This window comes from Suricata suricatta, chromosome 6 (genome assembly GCF_006229205.1).
Source record: "Suricata suricatta isolate VVHF042 chromosome 6, meerkat_22Aug2017_6uvM2_HiC, whole genome shotgun sequence".
In the NCBI taxonomy this organism is placed as follows: Eukaryota; Metazoa; Chordata; class Mammalia; order Carnivora; family Herpestidae; genus Suricata; species Suricata suricatta.
Window position 1 is genome coordinate 22,596,615 of NC_043705.1, and position 19,572 is coordinate 22,616,186.

Consider the following 19,572-nt stretch of genomic DNA (forward strand, 5'->3'; position numbering starts at 1 on the left):
CAGCTAATGAGTCTTTGGGCTCTTTCATTTTCAGGAATTGTTGATGCTATTCACAGCAGGATAAATATATCAAAAAAAGAGGAAATAAGAGAAATAAGAGTGACAAAATGTATTCTGTAACATTTTCTCAAAGATACTGGGAGGAGGGCACCTGGCTGCTTGAGTTGGTGGAGCCTGTGACTCAATCTCGAGGTTGTAAGTTCAAGGCCCATGTTGGGTGTAAATATTATTAAAAAATACAGAATCTTAAAAAATACTGGGAGGAATTGTGAATCATTTAGCAATTATTTCTGTTTTGAAGTGACACACACATCCAGAGCAAGAATGAAGATAAAGGAGAAAAGTATGGTAGGCCTCAGTTGGCATTACATTGGTTCCAAAGTACTTTTAGTCATTGGAAATCATTTATTCTTACTGAAGAATAAGAATTCTAACTGCCTTCTTTGCAAAAAAAGAAAATCTAGTTCAAAAATTCATGTGGACACATGGATCAAAGAAGAAATCACAAAAAATTTCAAATATTTTGAACTAAGTAAAAATATAACAACGGAATTTGTACAACACGGCACGGACAATGCTTAAAGGGAAATTTATAGCATTCAATACATGTGTTAGAAGAAGATCTGGGAGCACCTTCGTGGCTTAGTTGGTTAAGCTTCTGACTTTGGCTCAGGTCATGACCTGTGGTTCGTGTGTTCAAGCCCTGTGTCAGGCTCTGCACTGACAGCTCAGAGCGAGGAGTCTGCTTCATATTCTGTGTCTCCCTCTCTCTCTGCCCCTCCCCAACTTGCATTCTGTTTCTTTCTCTCTCAAAAATTAAATGAACATTAACAATTTTTTTAAAGAGAAGAAGATATAAAATCATTAACTTTTTTGTTTGTTTAAATGTTTATTTATTTTGAGAGAGAGGGGAGAGAGAATTCCAAGCAGTCTCTGTGGTGTCAGCTCAGCCCTACACAGGGCTCATTCCCACAAACTGTGAGATCATGACCTGAGCCGAAACCAAGAGTCGGAGTCTTAATCGACTGCACCACCCAGGTGCCCCTAAAATCATTAATTTAAGCTTCTACCTAAAACTGGAAAAGGAAGAGCAAATTAAATTCAAAGAAAGCAGAAGTAAAGAAATAATCAAAGTTAAAGAAGAAGTTAATAAAATTGTAAAATTCTCTATTGAAAACTCAATCAAATCACTGAGATGAAAAACTGATTCTTTAAAAATGATTACTAAAAACAAAAAAAGCTTCTAGCCAAGCTAACCAAGAAAAAGAGAAGACACAAACTGCCATTAGCCACAAAGAAAGAGCATACATCACTACAGACCCCAGGAATATCAAAAGGTTTGTAAGGAAATATTATCTATGAACAACTCTCTGCTCACAAATTTGGTAACCTAGATGGAATGGGCCAATTCCTTCAAAGACACAATCAGCCAAAACTCACACTAGAAGAAATAGACAATTGGAATAGGTCTATATACATCAAAGTAATTTAATCAGTAGTTAGTAATCTTCCAAAACAAAATGTTCCAGACCCAGATGGATTTGGTTAATTCTACCAAACACTTAAATAAAAAATTTTAGCATACTCTACAATCTCCTTCGGAAGAAAGAAGCAGAGGAGATGCTTCCTAACTCATTCTGTGAGGCCAGCATTACCCTAATACAAAAAACAGAGCAAAAAATAAATTAATTAATAAAAATAAAAATTACAGATCAATATCTCTTGTGAATACAGATGCAGAAATCCCCAACAAAATACCAGCAAACTGAATCTACTATTGTATAAAAAGGATTATATAACATGATCAAGTGGGATTTGTCCCAAATATGCAAAACAGGTACAACATTTGCAAAGAAATTAATTAATCAAATCAACAGGCTAAAAAAGAAAAAAAACACATAATATTAGTAGATGCAGGAAAAGTATTTGACAAAATCAAACATTGCTTTATGATGAAAGTTCTTAAGCTAGGAATAGACGGAGACTTCTTCAACTTGATAAAGAACATCTACAAAAACCCACACCTAAATATACTTTGACTATAAGGTCCAGCAATTGTGCTTCTTGGTATTTATCCAAAGGAGTGGAAAATATATGTACATACACACACAGAAACCACTGTGCAGAGGTATTTATAGCACCTTTATTCATAATTGCCAAAAGTTGGAAGCAACCAAGATATCCTTCTGAAGGTAAATGAATAAATAAGCTGTTTCATCTAGGCAATGGAATATTATTCAGCACTGAAAAATAAACGAGCTATCAAGTCATCAAAAGACATGGAGAAACCCTACAGCACATATTACTAAGAGAAAAAAGCCAATTTGTAAACATTACTGTGTGATTCCAACTAAATGACATTCTAGAAAGGCAAAACTATGGAGACAATAAAAAGCTCAGTGGTTAGTGGGCATGAAGGATGGATGAAATGTCAGAGCACAGAGGATTTTTAGGACAGTGAAAATATTCTGAATGATACTATAATGATAGATGTCATTTTACATTTGTTCAGACTGATAGAATGTACACCAACACTGTACCTTAATGTAAACAGTGGACTTTGTATGATAATGATGTGTTAATGTAAGTTCATTGATTGTAGTATATGTACCATTCTGGTTCAGGATATTGATAGTCAGGGCAGAGATATACAGAATCTCTTTTTTGTTCAGTGTTGCTATGAAACTATAATTGCTCTAAAACATACAGTCTCCTTTTAAAAATCAAGGGGCCCAGAAGAGTCAAAACAAAATAGAAAAGGAACACTGAAGTTTAAACTACACTTCAGTCTAAAAAACAAAAACAAAAACAAAACAAAACAAAACAAAAAAACCACTGCAGGAATCACACGTACCAGTTTCAAGTTTTACCACAAAGATACAGAAATCAAGACAGTCTGATACTGAGTGCCCAGCAACAAATCCTCACATTTATAGTTAGTTGGTTTTTTAATGAAGATGTCAAGACAATTAAATGGGGAAATAGTCTTTTCAACAAATGGTATTGGGACTATATAGCCATATGCAAAACAATAAAGTTGGACTTAACATGAAATACAGAAACTTAGGATGGATTACAGACCTGAATTAAGAGCTAATCTTAAACTCAGAAGAAAACATAGGTGTAAAATGTTGACCCTGATTAAGCAATGATTTCATTGATATTACACAAAAAATACAGGTAACACAGGAGAAGTAAATAGGATATTTCAAAATTAAAAATTTTTGTGTTTCTAAAAAAAACATGCCAGGGTAACAATACTTACATCAAACAAAACACTTTAAAACCATACCCCATTTGCAACTACATGGATGGAATTGGAGAGTATTATGCTAAGTAAAATTAGTCAGTCAGAGAAAGACAGATATCATATGACTTCACTCATATGAGGACTTTAACATAGAAAACATATGACATAAGGGAAGGGAAGCCAAAGTAATATAAAAACAGGGAGGGGGAACAAAACATAAAAGACTCTTAAATATGGAGAACAAACAGAGTTGCTAGAGGGGTTGTGGGAGGGGGGATGGTCTAAATGGGTAAAGGGCATTAAGGAATCCACTCCTGAAATCATTGTTGCACCATAGCCTAACTAACTTGGATGTAAATTAAACAATAAATAATTAAAGAGTAAAATAAATACATCAATAAAAATTAAGAAAATAAAACCATACCATGAGACAGAGAGGGCATTTTATAACAATGAAGGGATCAATGCAATACAAGGATTTATCACTTGTAAATACATTGGAGCACCTAAATATGTAAGGCAAATATTAATGGACATAAAGAGCGAATTGATAGTAATACAATAACAGTAGAGGACTTTAACAGTCCACTTACATCAATGGATAGATCATCTAGATAATCAATAAGGAAACAATATCTTTGAATGACACATTGGGCCAGATGGACAGAGGGAGGAAGGGAAACTACAGGCCCTATCTCTCATAGATGCAAAAACCCTTGACAAAACTTTATCAAGCCACTACAATACATTAAAAAGATAATTTACCATGATCACGTGGAATTTGTTCCCAGGGTCTAAAGAAGGTTCAATATTTGAATCAACGTCATACACCACATCAACAAAATGAAGGATAAAAGTCATATGATCATCTCAATAGATGGAGATAAAGCATTTGACAAGATTCAGCATCAATTCGTGATGAAAATACTCATCAAGTGGGTTAGAAGAAACACACCTCAACATTATAAAGCCATATCTGAGAGACCCATAGCTAAATTCATACTGAAAGGTGAAAAACAGAGATTTCCCACTAAGGTCAGGAACAAGATAAGGATATCTACTCACCACTTTTTTTTTTTTAGTGTTTTGTTTTTGATACAGAGAGAGACAAAGCATGAGCGGAGAGGGGAAGACATAAAGGGAGAAGCAGGCTCCAGGCTCTGAGCTGTCAGCACAGAGCCCGACGCGGGGCTTGAACTCACAAACGTGAGATCATGACCTGAGCCAAAGTTGGAGGCTTAACCGACTGAGCCACCCAGGCGCCCCTCCACTCACCACTTTTATTGAAAATAGCATTGGAAGTCCTAACCACAGCAACCAAACAAGAAAAAAAAAAACTTCTTGGTAAAGAAAAAGTTAAACTGTCACTGTTTCTAGACAGTATAATATATACATAGAAAATCCTAAAAATTCCATTAGAAAATTGAAGTCAGTGAAGTGGCAGGATACAAAATTTATATTGAGAAATCAGTAGCATTTCCATATGTTAACAAAAGTCACAGAGAGAAAATTTTTAAAAATAACACCATTTCCAATCGCACCAGAAAGAAACACCTAAGAATAAGCATACCCAAGAGTTGAGAGACCGTTACTCCAAAAGCTATAAAACACTGATGAAATTGAAAACAACACAAACAAATGGAAACATAGGCCATGCTCACAGATTGAAAGAATTAAATACTTTGATACTGTTAAAATGTCCATATTACTCCCATATCCAGCACAATCCCTTTCAAAATAAGAACAGCAGTTTTCATGAAACTAGAATAAATAAGCTTGAAGCTTGTATGGAACTACGGAACCCAAATAGCCAAAACAATCCTGAGAAAGAAAAACAAAGCTGGAGGTACCACAATATCAGACTTCAAAATATATTAGAAGCTGTAGCAATCAAAACAGTATGGCACTAGCAGAAAAACAGACACATAGAACCACAGAACAGAATAGAGAGCCTGGAAATAAATCCACAATTATATGGTCAATTAATCTATGGCAAAGGAAGCAAGAGTGTCCACTGGAAAGACAATCTTTTAAATAAACAGTTCTGGGAAAGCTGGACAGTTACATGTAAAAGAATGAAATTGGACTACTTTCTTTTTTTTTAATGTTTTTAATTTATTTTTGAGAGACAGAGAGAGACAGTGCAAACAGCGGAGGGTCAAAGAGAGAGGGAGACACAGAATCTGAAGCAGGCTCCAAGCTCTGAGCTGGCTGTCAGCACAGAGCCTGATGCGGGGCTCGAACCCACGAACCGTGAGATCATGACCTGAGCCGAAGCTGGAAGCCAGACGCTTAACCGACTGAGCCACCCAGGTGCCCCTGGACTACTTTCTAACATACACAAAAATAAACTCAAAATGTATTAAAGATTTTAACATGAGACCTGAAACCATAAAACTCCTAGAAGAGAACACAAGCAGTAATTACTCTGACATCAGCCATAGCAACAATTTTTTTAGGCATATCTCCTAAGGCAAGGGAAACAAAAGCAAAAATAAACCACTGGGACTATACCAAAATAAAAAATAAATAAATAAAAATAAAAAGCCTTCTGCACAGCAAAAGAAACAACCAACAAAACCAAAGCACAACCTACTGACTGGGAGAGATATTTGCAAATGATATATCCAATAAAGAGTTGGTATCCAAAATATTTAGAGAACTTATACAACTAAATACCACTAAACAATCTAATTTAAAAGTGGGTAGAGGACCTGAATAAAAATGTTTATGAAGACAACATACAACTGGCCAACAGATGGTAATCATCAGCAAAATGCAAATTAAAACCACAATGAGTTATCACCTCACAACTATCAGAATGGCTAAAATCAAAAAGACAAGAAACAAGTGCTGGCAAGGATGTGGAGAGAAAGGAATGATTGTATACCTGGGGACATAAATTGGGACAGCCACTGTGGACAGCAGTTCCTCAAAAAATTAAAAATAGAAATAACATGATCTAGGATGCCTGGGTGGCTTCGTCAACTGAGAGTCTGACTCCTGATTTCAGCTCAGGTCATCCCAACGTCAGGGGATCCCACCTGGCATCAGGTTCCCCACTGAATGTGAAGCCTGCTTGAGATTCTCTTTCTCTCTCTCTCTCTCTCCCTCTAGCCCCTCCCCTGCTCACATGTGTTCTCTCTCTCTCTCTCTCTCTCTTCACTTCACACAGAATGTGAAGCAGGTTCCAGGCTCTGGGCTGTCAGCCCAGATCCCAACACGGGGCTCGAACCCATAGACCGTGAGATCATGACCTGGCCCGAACCCGGACGCTCAACTGACTGAGCCACCCAGGCGCCCCTATAGAGTCACAGATTTTTTCTTAATGCTTATTCTGGGAGAGAGAGCACATGGGAGCAGGGAAGGGGAGAGAGATAGGGAGAGAGAGAATCCCAAGCAGGCCCTGCGGTGTCAGCACAGAGCCCCACACAGAGCTCGATCCCACAAACCGTGAGATCGTGACTTAAGCTGAAATCGAGGGTTGGACCAACTGAGTGAGCCAGGCTACTCCTCAATATAGATTCACTTCTTTTTCTCCATTACCGTGCCCATTGTTAGTTATCCTTATGCTCTAACTGTCCCAAATTTGGCCACCTGGAGCTCATTCCGTCGAATTCCTGTGTCCTTTGGACATGACCTCCTCAGTCTTTGAGCATCCCCTCTGCCCACGCATACCCAAACAAGATATCCAGTGCTCACCCTGTACTTTCCCTTCCCCACACCTGCCATTTCTTCACGGAGCCTTTTAGTAAGGAACAGTAGTTAAAGACCAAAAGCTAGGTGTTATGTGGTACTGTCACTAAGTCTAGTAGATAAAACTATGCTTTTTTTTTTTTTACCGTCATTGTATACAGATACTTCTCAACTTTCTTTCTTGCCTTTTCCTCTTCCATATCTTTATTTCCCTTCTCCCACAATGAAAAGTCTCTCATTCACACCAATATCTTTTCTCGTTCGCTCTATCCTATGATACATAAAGAGTAAAAAACTATACTGCAAATAACAAGCCCCTGAGATAATATTCAAGATTTCTTTGCATTTGTCCTTGTCCTCAAATTTTATCTGGTTTAGGATCTAGAGTCCATGTGTTGTGTTCAAAAGTAACTTAAAGGGTGCCTGGGTGGCTCATTCATTTAAGCAGACTTGATTTCAGCTCAGATCATGATCTCATGTTTCATGAATTTGAGCCCTACATTGGCCTCCACACTGACAGTGCGGAGCCTGCTTGGGATTCTCTCTCTCCCTCTCTCTCTGCCCCTCCTGTGCTCTATCTCTCTACTCTCTCTCAAAATAAGTAAAAAAAACAAAACAAAAAAAACTTTAAAAAGGTAACTTGAATTACATTTTGTGTGTTTGTTTTTAATGTTTATATATACATAGTCAATTTTATTTGGTTCTCTTGTTTTTTTTTTTTAATTTTAATGTTTTATTTATTTTTGATACAGAGAGAGACAGAGTATGAGAGGGGGAGGGGCAGAGAGAGAAGGACACACAGAACCGGAAGCAGGCTCCAGGCTCTGAGCTAGCTGTCAGCACAGAGCCTGACGCGGGGCTCGAACCCACAAACGTGAGATCTGACCTGAGCCAAAGTTGGAGGTTTAACCGACTGAGCCACCCAGGTGCCCCTGGTTCTCTTTGTATTTGATTTGAGGCTCTTTATCTTTTTTTTAAATGTTTTTATTTATTTAGTTTTGAGAGAAAGAGAGAGAGAGAAGAGAGAGAGAGAGTGCAAGAGAAGGAGGGGCAGAAAGTGTGGTAAAGAGAATCCGAATCCCATGAACCATGAAATCATGACCTGAGCCGAAATCAAGAGCCAGATGCTCAACTGACTGAGCCACTGAGGCCCCTCTACTTTTTATCTTTTTAGTTCACTTCTAGCTTATTAACTCTTAGGTGTTTTCGGCCTTTCTCCATTCCTGTCAGTAGTAGAAAGTGCTCATTTTGCCTGGCAACTTCTCTTTCTACCGTTCTGAGAATGGTCCCAAATGTACCATTTAGGATCTCTTGGGATCTTCTGATATAACTGCAGAGAAAGAAATGCAAGAGATGCATGGAAGATGGGGCACGAGAGAGTTTACTTTTCTTTTTAAAGCTGCATACAGCTGCAGTACGTAAGAGAAATAATTGAGAAGGTTCTTTAAACAATCAATACCTTTTACACAAGAGGAGAGGCTGCTTCAGCTGACAGGAAAGGCTCAGGAGGTTGGGAAGCTGGGATGCTCTGAGTCAGCCAAATTGTCCAGTATAGTTCATTCCAAATATGCAGATACCATTCTTTGCTTATCAATACTCTAACTTCCTCATAAGAGTCTAGACAAAGCTATGAATTGAATAAATTCATAAATTAATAAAATTTGCAGTTCTCCAGCTGCAAGAGCTTATATCTTTTGTCATTCGTTTTTTTAAGCTGTTCAGCAATCAGAAGCAGTCACAATACCTCCACTGTCCTTGAATTCTGCTGGCCCTTCATACCATCCTATGGCTGTAGTGTTTGGAGACCCAAGCCTTGCCTTCAGTTGACAATATCAGTACAAATGATCCACAGAATGACTTGATTCGCTACTTACTACTCTTTACCATGGGCTATAAAAATACAGTTCCTTAATGTTAGCTGGATTCTCCTTGCCTTCATCCCAAACCAGGCCAAATAACTAATCTCAGCTCTCTACCACCCAGCCTCACCTTTCCCTGAGAATCTATTGTCTATAACCATTCCTAGTAAAAATTTCTCCAGATGTTAATTTCTGGAAACCATCATCACAGATTAACTGGGAAAATAGGCAAAGATAAAGACAAGCTCTGCAAGTAATACCACACTCAAGAACAGAACCAGAGCGCTAGTCTGGCGGGGCTCTGCTGCCACTGTCACTGAACCCAGGAACCACAGCTAGCACTGTTGTCATCCCTGGTATTCAGTACTGGATCCAGCGACTGGCAACACAGACACCGCTGTGCCTGCCAACGGGGTGCTGTTGCCACTGACACCAGAAAGAAGTCTCCACTGTCCTTGTTTCTTTGTGTCATTAGTTTCAAATTCAAAATCCCAGGTGGGTGTATCTGATTGGCAGAGCCTAAGTCAAGGGCCTCCATCCCAGCTGGCAGAGGAGCTAGAATACTAGATGTCTGTTCATGTCAGCTTCTCTTTGGGGAGGCAAGGAATCCCTCAGATGCAAACAGGGCTCAAATGCTGGACACCAATAATACAAGTGCCCATGACACATACAACACTCTGAGCAAATGCCACAGGACATTTTAGATATATACAGAGTTATTTGATTTTTTAGTAATACCGTATTTAATACAGCACAGCACCTGTCCCATAGCAGGCACTACATAAATAGCAATTGCTATTAATACTATCATAAAACTATCTTAATTACTATCATAATCTTGGTCATCATTATTACAAAATATCAATTTACAGGAATCAGTAAATAAGGGTTAAGTGGGATAACAAAAGTCTCCATTAGACTATAGAGACCAATGACACTGAGGCCTAGACAGCACCTGCTGATACCATCATGTTATACAAGACCCTCCATAAATTAGGTACACCCCTGGGAAAGGGCGAGGGAGACTCTAAACTGACTAAAATTAAGAATTTCTGGGGTGCCTGGGTGGCTCAGTCGGCTAAGCGTCCGGCTTCGGCTCAACTCATGATCTCACAGTTCGTGGGTTCGAGCCCCCCCGTTGGGCTCTGTGCTGACAGCTCTGAGCCTGGAGCCTGTTTCAGATTCTGTGTCTCCCTCTCTCTCTGACCCTCCCCTGCTTGTGCTGTCTCTCTCTGTCTCTCAAAAAAAAAAAAATTTCCTACTACGATGGATCAGAGAATCAAAACAGAAAAGTTGTTATAGAAAATATGAAAGAGATATATCTCTTGCATACTTCATTCTGTCTTCAAACCCTTGAATCTAGCTGGCCTTCTAACTTGCTGTGACCAATAAGATGTGGTCCAAGGGTGTTACCTGAGTTCCAAAGCCTAGGTCTCAAGGGGTCTTGCAGCATCGGTTTTGTCCTCTTCAGTGTTACCCTGAGAACATTATGCTGTGTAGAATATTGGGGGTGAAAGACATGAAAAGAGGTCAAGCCATCCCAATTCTCAGAATCCTTTCTATCCAACCTACATGAGTGAGCCCAGGTCAGATACGCTGAACCACCCAACCAACACAAAAAACAATGAGAAATAAGAATTACTTTATACCGGGTTAGGGGCATTTATTACCACGTGACCATTATGTAGGCGAGTCTAACCTACAAGAGAATAAGGGCCCATACAAAGGAGAATCAAAGGACCACAGCTGACTCCCAGTACCAACATGAGACATCTGAGTGGGGTCATCTTGGACCTTCTAACCTTCAAGAGAACACAGCAACACAACTGACCTCTGGCCAAAGCAGCAGAAAAACCACCCAGTCAGTCCACAGACTCGAGAAATAATAAATAATAAATCATTCATACCCTTTCTCTTACCCCTATATTTACCCATTAGCAAATCCTCCCAGCTTTAACTTAAATAAACATGCTGAAATCTGAACACTCCGCATCAGTTCCATCACTGTCAGGTGATTTTCAAACAAAGTACAATTGAATCCATGTTAAACCAATGGCATTTCTTAGAAAAAGTGCCTAATCTTCAGTATGAAACAAAGAAACCAGCTACAGAAACATCAGAAGTTACTCTAGGGTCACCTGGGTGGCTCAGTGATTTGAGCATCCAACTTTGGCTCAGATCATAATCTCATGGTTTGTGAGTTTGAGCCTTGCATTGGGCTATGTGCTGACAGCACAGAGCCTGCTTCTGATCCTGTTCCCCCCCCCCCCGCCCGCCATAAACAAACATTTTTAAAAAGTTACTCTAAATAAACAAGTGCATGTAATAATCAGACTATTCCTGAAAAGCTTATAGAACTGGATAGAATTGTAATAGACTTAGGAAGAAAACTTAATGAGCTATTAGGGGCATACCTTATTTTATTGTACTTCACAGATAATGTGTTTTGCAGATATTGCTTTTTTTTTCTTTCTTTTTTCTTTTTTTTTACAAATTGAAGCTTTGTGGCAATCCTATGTTGAGCCATTGGTGCCATTTTTCCAATAGCATTTGGTCACTTCATGTCTTTGCACATTTTGGTAATTCTTGGAATATTTTAAACTTTTTCATTATATTTGTTATGGTGATCTGTGATCATTATTGTTTTGAGGTGCTGCAAACCACAGCCATGTAAGGCAGTGAATTTAATCGATAAATGTTGTGTGTGTTCTGACTGCTCCACCAACCAGCCCTTCCCCATTTCTCTCCTGGTCCTTAGGCTTCCCTATTCCCTAAGACACAATGCTGACATTATGCCACTTAATAACTCTACAGTGGCCTCCCAAGTGTTGAAGTGAAAAGAGTAGCCTGTCTCTGGCTTTAAATCAGAAGATAGAAATGATTAAGCTTAGAGAAGAAGGCGTGTCAAAAGCCAGAACAGGATGACAGCTAGGTCCCTTGCACCGGTTAGCCAAATTGTGAATGCACAGGAAAAGTTCTTGAAGGAAATGAAAAGTGCTACTCTAATGAATACATGAATGATAAGAAAGAAACAGCCTTGCCACTGGTATGGAGGAAAGTTTTAATGGTCGGGATAGATCAAACCAGCAACATTGCCTTAAGCCAAAGCTTAATGCAGAGCAAAGCCATAACCCTTTAGTTCTGTGAAGGCTGAGAGAGGAAAGGAAGATCCAGGAGTTTATAGCTAGCAGAGATTTGTTCATGAGAATTACAGAAAGCCATCTCCATAACATAATATTGCAAGAGGAAGCAGCAAATGCTGTAGAAGCCGAAACAGAATTTTCAGGTCCAATCAAGATAATTAATGAAGGCTACTATAGCAAACAATGGATTTTCATTGTAGACAAAAGAGCCTTCTATTGGAAAAAGATACTAAGAGGTCAGTGCCTAGCTTCCAAGCCTCAAAGGCAAGGCTGATGCTCTTGTTAGGGGCTAATGCAACTGAAAATTTGAAGTCAGGGCTTAAGAATTATCCTCAATCTACACTGCCTTTGCTTTATAAATTGGACAAAGCCTGGATGACAGCACATCTCTTTACAACATGTTTATAATATTTACTGAGTATTTTAAACCCATGATTGACACTTGATGCTAAGGAGAAAAAAAAGGACTTTAAAAAACTATTACTTCTCATTGACAATGTACCTGGTCACCCTGCTCATCAGCTCCGATGGAGAGGTACAATGAGATTAATGTTGTTTTCATGACTAAGACAACATCCATTCTGCAGTCCATGGATCAAGGAGTTATTTTGACTTTCAAGACTTACCCTTAAAAAAAATACATTTCCTAAGCCTGTAGCTGCCATAGAAGAGATTTCTGTGATGGATCTGGGCAAAGTGAATTGGAAACCTTCTAAAAAGGATTCACCATCCCAGATACCATTAAGAACCAACAAAGGTTCATAATAAAATGGAAGAGGTAAAAATATTAACATGAAACCAAATTTGGAAGTTGAATCCATCCCTCATGGATGACTATGAGAAGTTCAAGATTTTAGTGGAGTAAATAATTGCAGATGTTGTAGAAGGAACAAGAGAGCTAGAATTAGAAGTGGAACCTGAGATGTGACTGAATTGCTGTAAGGAGTTGCTTCTTGAGGGTGAGCAAAGTGCTTTCTTGTGAATAGAATCTGTGCCTAATGAAGCTTCTGTGAAGATTGTTGAAGTGACAACAAAGGATTTAGAATATTACTTAGTTGATCAAACAGCGAAGGGTTTGAGAAAATTAAATCCGATTTTGAAAGAAGTTCTACTGTGGGTCAAATGCTATCAAACAGTATTATATGCTACAGAGAAATCATTCATGAAAGGAAGAGTCCATCAACGCATCAAATTTCATTGCCTTTTTTAAGAAATTGCCACAGCAACCCCAACCTTATTAGTCAGCAACCATCAACATCAAGGAAGACCCTCTATCAATAAAGATTGTCTCAGTGGAAACTCAGATGATGGTTCGCATTTATAAGAATTAACTATTTTTTAAAGAATGTACAGTCTCTTTTTATCCATGATGCTATCACATACTTAATAGACTACAGTATAGTATAAATGTAATTTTTATACACGCTGGGAAACCAAAAAATGCATTCGACTGAATTTTTGTGATATTTGCATTACTGCAGTGGTCTGGAACAGAACCTGCGATATTTCTGAGTTATGCCAGTAGAGGCAAAAGTCTATTAAATGACCTTGTATGTCACACGAAGCATTTCAAGAAGCAATTACCACCATCAGCTGGTGCTCTCAAACAGTTCGCTTTCCAGACTAATGAAAAGACTGATACGCAGAGTTTCAGTCAACTCTTGGCACGCTTGCAGTACATATTTGAAAAACACTTAACCGCTTTTTATTCTTTTTAACTAAAACCCATGTCATAAAAGGGCTTTTTAAATTTTAATTAATTCTTGGTTTGTAAGTCACGTGACGAGAAAAAATTATAATCAATATACTGAAGTACCACCAATGAGTGCAGTAAGGAAGATTTAACTTGGAATAAAAGGTGCACCCCCTATTATTCACAGAAATTAGTTGCTGGACAACTACTAACACTAATCTGTTTAAGGCAGAAAGGTCAGAGGCACAACCAGCAAGACATCTTCACAGCTGTCTATCTGATTTATTAGCACTGGTTTCATGAAATCAATGGGAAAGAGAATATGCCTAAAGAAACCAGACTCTACCCTCTTCTACATACACAAATGCTTCTCTCATTATTACATTCTTTCCCAGATCTTTGCCCACTGGGGGAAAAAAGTCAGGGTTAGGGGTCCTGGCTGGCTCTGTCAGTTGAGGATGTGATTCTTGATCTCAGGGTAGTGAATTCAAGCCCCACATTGGACCTAGAGGTTATTTAAAAAAATAAAATAAAATTGGGGCACTTGAGTGGCTCAGTCAGTTAAGCATCTGACTTCCACTCAGGTCATGATCTTGTGGTGTGTGGGTTTGAGCCCGACATCAGGCTCTGTGCTGACAGTTCAGAGCCTGGAGTCTGCTTTGGATTCTGTGTCTCTCTCTCTTTCTGCTCCTCCCTGGCTCATATTCTGCCTGTATGTCTATCTCTCTCTCGAGTAAATTACCATTTAAAAAATTATAAAAATAAGAAAAAATAAAATAAATAAAGCTGTAGAAGTACAGAAAGCCATTAAAAGGATTAGGGGGAAAAGTAATAATTTTTAAAAAATCTTCCTGGGCTGGGAAAGGCCTTTTAAAAAATGAAATAAATTAAAAACTTGACACATGAACTATGTAAATATATTAAACATCATTAAAAAGTTAAAAAATGACAAATAGGAAAAATTATTTTTAAGATCTGAGTGGCCAATTTTACTAATCCCCACAAATACTTAAAAATCAGTAATATAATTTAAAATGTAGGAAAATATCTTCAATTTGTGTCAAACACTACTATAATGGGCTTTACAAAAATTAATAATGGAAAGAACCCCATTAAGTACAAAGAAAATTAAAGGAGAGAAAAAGACAGACAAGAAGTATCAAATAAATTTTGGAAAATGGAAAGTATCTATGTGAAGGAAAGCCAAAAGGCAAAACTATTTGCCCTGCAGTTTCAGAAAGGCTAGGGTACATGGCAAGACTAAAAAGGTTTGGTCTACATAAGGAGAACAGAGACCAGGAGATTCCCTCCTCAATTCTATACAGCCAGATTCTTGCACAACGTAAAGTATTTTTGCTACTGTGTACATATACACATTCAAAACAGTAAGTTTTCAATGTGGAAAGTTAATTCTAAGTAATATAATTATAACATTCAGGCAGAGTTTAAATAATGAAAGAAATATCAATGTATGGCTTTATATGGTCATCAAAGATTCTGTGACAAATCTTTTATTCCTTCCAAATTACCCCAGGGGAAACATGGGCTTGACAAAAACCATTGGTCTTAGACCCCAAACTTTCACTTTTTTGATCAATCACATGATACTCTTTTGTTCTTAAAAAAATGAGAGAATTAGATTAGAAAATCTTCATCTGGACGAATATTTTACCCTAAAAGAGGATTTCAACACTAAAACTAAATTTGTGAAATCTTGTAATTTGTCTTCAGAAACCAGTCATACCATCTTAACAACATACATGTTTAGTCCTCATTGGGGAGAAAAATAATGCCTAAATTATGAAATCTACCTTCATATATTCCAACATTTTTTTTAATAAATCAAATACAGGAATCAGAGAGACTGTTAACCATGCAACATTATCTTTTATTATGTGTGGGCTTTCAAAATTATTCCCTCAAGCTCTCCACACACAGGCAAAAATAAGTATACTATGTAACATATTGGAACTTGCAAATATGGATCACTGGCTAGAGAAGGAAAAATTATTCCTAAGACACGCTTAACCAGGAGGCCAATTCATCTGCCGACCTCCAAGAACATGGAGATGAACATGATAGACAGACTGTCCTCCATCTGAACCCTCATTCACCACCATTCGGTAACCCTTCTTCAGGCCCAGATCAGCAGCACACTTCTTGCCAACAATCATTAAATGTCCAAGAAGCTGGAAAAGAAAAAAAAAAAGTTTCTTAAATACAGGCAATTTACAAGTTCTTGCCATTAAATAACATACTACCAAAAAGTTGAAATAGTAAAAGACCAACAATTTGAAATATATATGTCTGGGCAAATTATTTGGAAACTCTTAGTACTAACACAACCTAATTTACAATTAAAAACCCATTAAGATTAGGTATTTATGCATTCCAGTAAACAAATTTGAGGTATATCTCAAAACAATTGTAAAACCATATTCAAAGAGGTATTTAAATGTTCTTAATAAAGTAAGATGTATCTTGCTTTCTTATAATAGGAGAATATACCAGTCAGAATTGGTATGGTTATGCTATGGTAACAAACCACCCCAAATACTAATTAGTAACAAAAGTACATTTCCTGTACTCACAACATGTTTACCACAATTTGACTAGGCTCTAAACAGTACTTTTTTTCACTTTGAAACCCAGACTGATGGAGTAGTCTCTGTATGATCATAGTGGGAAAGGGAAGAGAGAACATGACAAATCAGGTACTAGCTCTTACAGTTTCTATGCAAGACATATCACTTCTGCTTGCATTTGCTGGCCAAATCAAGTCATATGACCAGGCCTAACAACAAGAGAGGCAGGAAGTATTAAACCATCCCTGAAGACTAGCTAGTACTTAAAATTAGACATTCAACCACAAGGAGCATTAGGAAAATATTTAACTGAGGCCTATATGTCTGGCAAAATAAAATAATGATTTTTCTTTCCTTTAACAGCATTAATAGAAGAAGAGTCACTGAATCTACCCTATATGATGTACTGTTTCTATATGGAGGGAAAATAAGTCTCACCAACTACTCCCTGTTAGGAACCATTTTAAGAATTTGTGGTGATAGATATTAACTTGAGTTCCTGTGATCATCACTTCATAATATACATATACCACACCATTATGCCGTACACCTAAAACTAACATAACATCATGTGTCAACTATATCTCTATTAAAAAAAAAAATCAAACTATTTATACATTGCACCTCCATAATGATGATGTTTTTTTCCCCTCAGTAATGTTTTTAGGATACTGAAAATGTGACATCACTTTCAGGTCAAAGTTTAGTCTCCCAAATTTAAAAAAAGGCAAGAAAATAAATTGTGTTGGTAAATTTACTTACACTTTCATCATCATCTTCTGCTACAGAAATCTGGGATATATGTTTCTTCGGTATCACCAGAAAATGTGTTGGTGCTTGAGGGGAAATGTCATGGAAAGCAAGACACTAGAGAAAAGAGGGTGAAAAATCAGTTTTTAGTATATCACGTTATAGGCTGAATTTATTCTTTCACACTAATCCCATGAGAGGCAGCACAGTAGATGGTAAGGAAATCAGAAGTTTACACAATACATGTGATCCCATTGTCCCTTTCATGGAACTTCCAGTCTACTGGGAAGGCTGACCTTAAACAAATAAAGGTATAATTGAATTAAGATCCTATCTACTGGTTACAAAGGAAAGGGTGAAATACATGATTATCACAGAAAAACCCGATTTTGCCTGGGTGATCAGAGACAACCACTCTAATGTGGGGAAATTTATTTATTTATTTATTTTTATGTTGATTTTTTATTAAAATATTTTTTAATATTTTATTTATTTTTGGGAGAGACAGGATGAGCAGGGGAGGGTCAGAGAGAGGGTGAGACACAGAATCTGAGGACAGGCTCCAGGCTCTGAGCTAGCTGTCAGCACAGAGCCTGACACGGGGCTTGAACCCAGGAACCCTGAGGTCATTCCCTGAGCCGAAGTTGGATGCTTAACCGACTGAGCCACTCAGGTCCCCCTGATTCATTTCTGAGACAGACAGACACAGAGCATGAGTGGGGGAGGGGCAGAGAGAGAGGAAGACAACATAATCTGAAGCAGGCTCCAGGTTCTGTGCTAACAGCTCCAACAGGACTCAGGGCTAGAACTCAGGAGCTGTGAAACCATGACCTGAGTTGTAGTCGCTTAACCAACTGAGCCACCCAGGCACCCTCTGTGTTAGGGAAATTTAAGGTGAGATCCAAAAGTAGAAAATAGGCATGCTAATCCTTGCCTGCCTTTCCAGTTTGATCTCTGCCAACTCTTCCTGCTCAAATCACAATGTCTTTCATCTGTCTCTACCCTCCCAGGCCTTTTCAAAGGCCATTCCTGGGGCGCCTGGGTGGCTCAGTCAGTTAAGCCTCCGACTTTGGCTTAGGTCAGATCTCAAGTTCGTGGGTTCGAGCCCCGGTCAGGCTCTGTGCTGACAGCTAGCTCAGAGCCTGGAGCCTGCTTCCGGTTCTGTGTCTCCCTCTCTCTCTGCCCCTCCCCCTCTCATGCTCTGTCTCTCTGTGTCAAAAATAAATAAAACATTAAAATTAAAAAAAAAAAAGGCCATTCCTACTGCAGTGGTCCTCTCTTCCCCCCAACCCCAACTTTTGTCTAACTTAAACTGCAGTTCATTCCTCAGCTCCGAGCATAAACAAATTTCTGAAAGAAATCTTCTGATTCCCTTCCCCACCTTCCCTAGGTTAGAAGCCTTGATTGTGCAATTTCCTGTTTTTCCTTTACTGCAGTATTCAGCTTTGTAATTATGTATTTGTCTGATATTTGACTAATCCCTATTTCTTCCCACCTTACTCAACTATTTAAGTAATATACCTATTCTCTTTCATAGAAACAAGAATAGGTAGTATTTAGACAAATTACATACCACATGAATATTTTTGTATCTCTTGTTCTCTAATGAGGGCGGAAGCTGCTTAATAGAACCTAACCCTGCTCAAGCGTCTCAGGAGTATTTCTATTTAGTACTCCGCACAAAATGCTGTATCATTTAGATTGCTTCATGCAGTTATTCTTTTTGGGACGTAGGTTGTTAAAAGTCAGTATTTCAATCCTTTATAAAAAGCAAGTGAAAATATTTAAAAAGAAAGACGCACTTTCTAGAACAAAAGAATTTCCCTCCTAGTGACAAAGGTATCCAAATAAAACTCACCTAGAGGAATCTAATTAAATCTCTGATAACATTTTGAATCTAAGAATGCCATAGGAACATAAAAAATGTTTCCTTTATATTCTATATTTCTTAAAGTTAATAGAGAGTTTATGAAAGTATTTGTCTAAATCAGCCAACCTCCTGCCCAGCTTTAACTCAGATCCAAACCCATAAATACAACTCCCCACTAAATATTTTATACAAGATGTCACATCAACTCGGCCTTTCTAAAGCACAATTTCCCTACGATGAAGTCAACAACTACACGCTCAGTCCCTTGGCAGAAAAATTGCTTCCTGTCAAACAAGAAAGGAACCATTGCTACCGCGCGGGGTCAAAGGAAAGCAAATCCCAGGACCCACTGATCTCAGGGGCGGGGCTGGGGTGGGGTGGGGTGGGGTTGACTGGCTGGCCTCCCGGAGGCGGACCTTCGACCCGGCACGGCCCCCCCCCCCCCCCGCCCCCCAGCCAACCCCCGGCCCCCGGGCCGTACTGCGCAACGTGGCGCCGACAGGCACCCGGGAAAGCCCGGGCTGACCCGCTGTGCGCGGGAGATCGTGGAGATTGGGCCCGAGTCAGGGCGCGATCGGATTTCTCCCTGTCAGGCAGAGCGCTGGCGAGATTGTGAGATTCCTGACACCGGCGAGGTCCGAGGCAGCCGCGGGGCCGGCGGGAGCCCACGCCGAGGAGCCAGCGCGTCTCCAACACGCGCCCAGACCTCGCGGAGCGGGCCCCGCG

At 38.8% G+C, this 19,572-nt stretch overlaps 1 protein-coding gene across 1 annotated transcript in view; it reads right to left on the reverse strand.

Annotated features, from left to right (window-relative positions):
- Positions 1 to 15,503: 15,503 nt before the first annotated feature.
- Positions 15,504 to 19,572, reverse strand: part of HINT1 (histidine triad nucleotide binding protein 1) — a 4,544-nt gene continuing 475 nt past the window's right edge. The window contains exons 2-3 of the mRNA XM_029941848.1: positions 16,989 to 17,093; positions 15,504 to 15,830 (exon numbers count right to left, since the gene is read on the reverse strand). Coding sequence (XP_029797708.1) covers positions 15,666 to 15,830; positions 16,989 to 17,093 — 270 coding nt within the window. The 3' untranslated portion in view covers positions 15,504 to 15,665. The remainder of the gene's footprint in view (positions 15,831 to 16,988; positions 17,094 to 19,572) is intronic.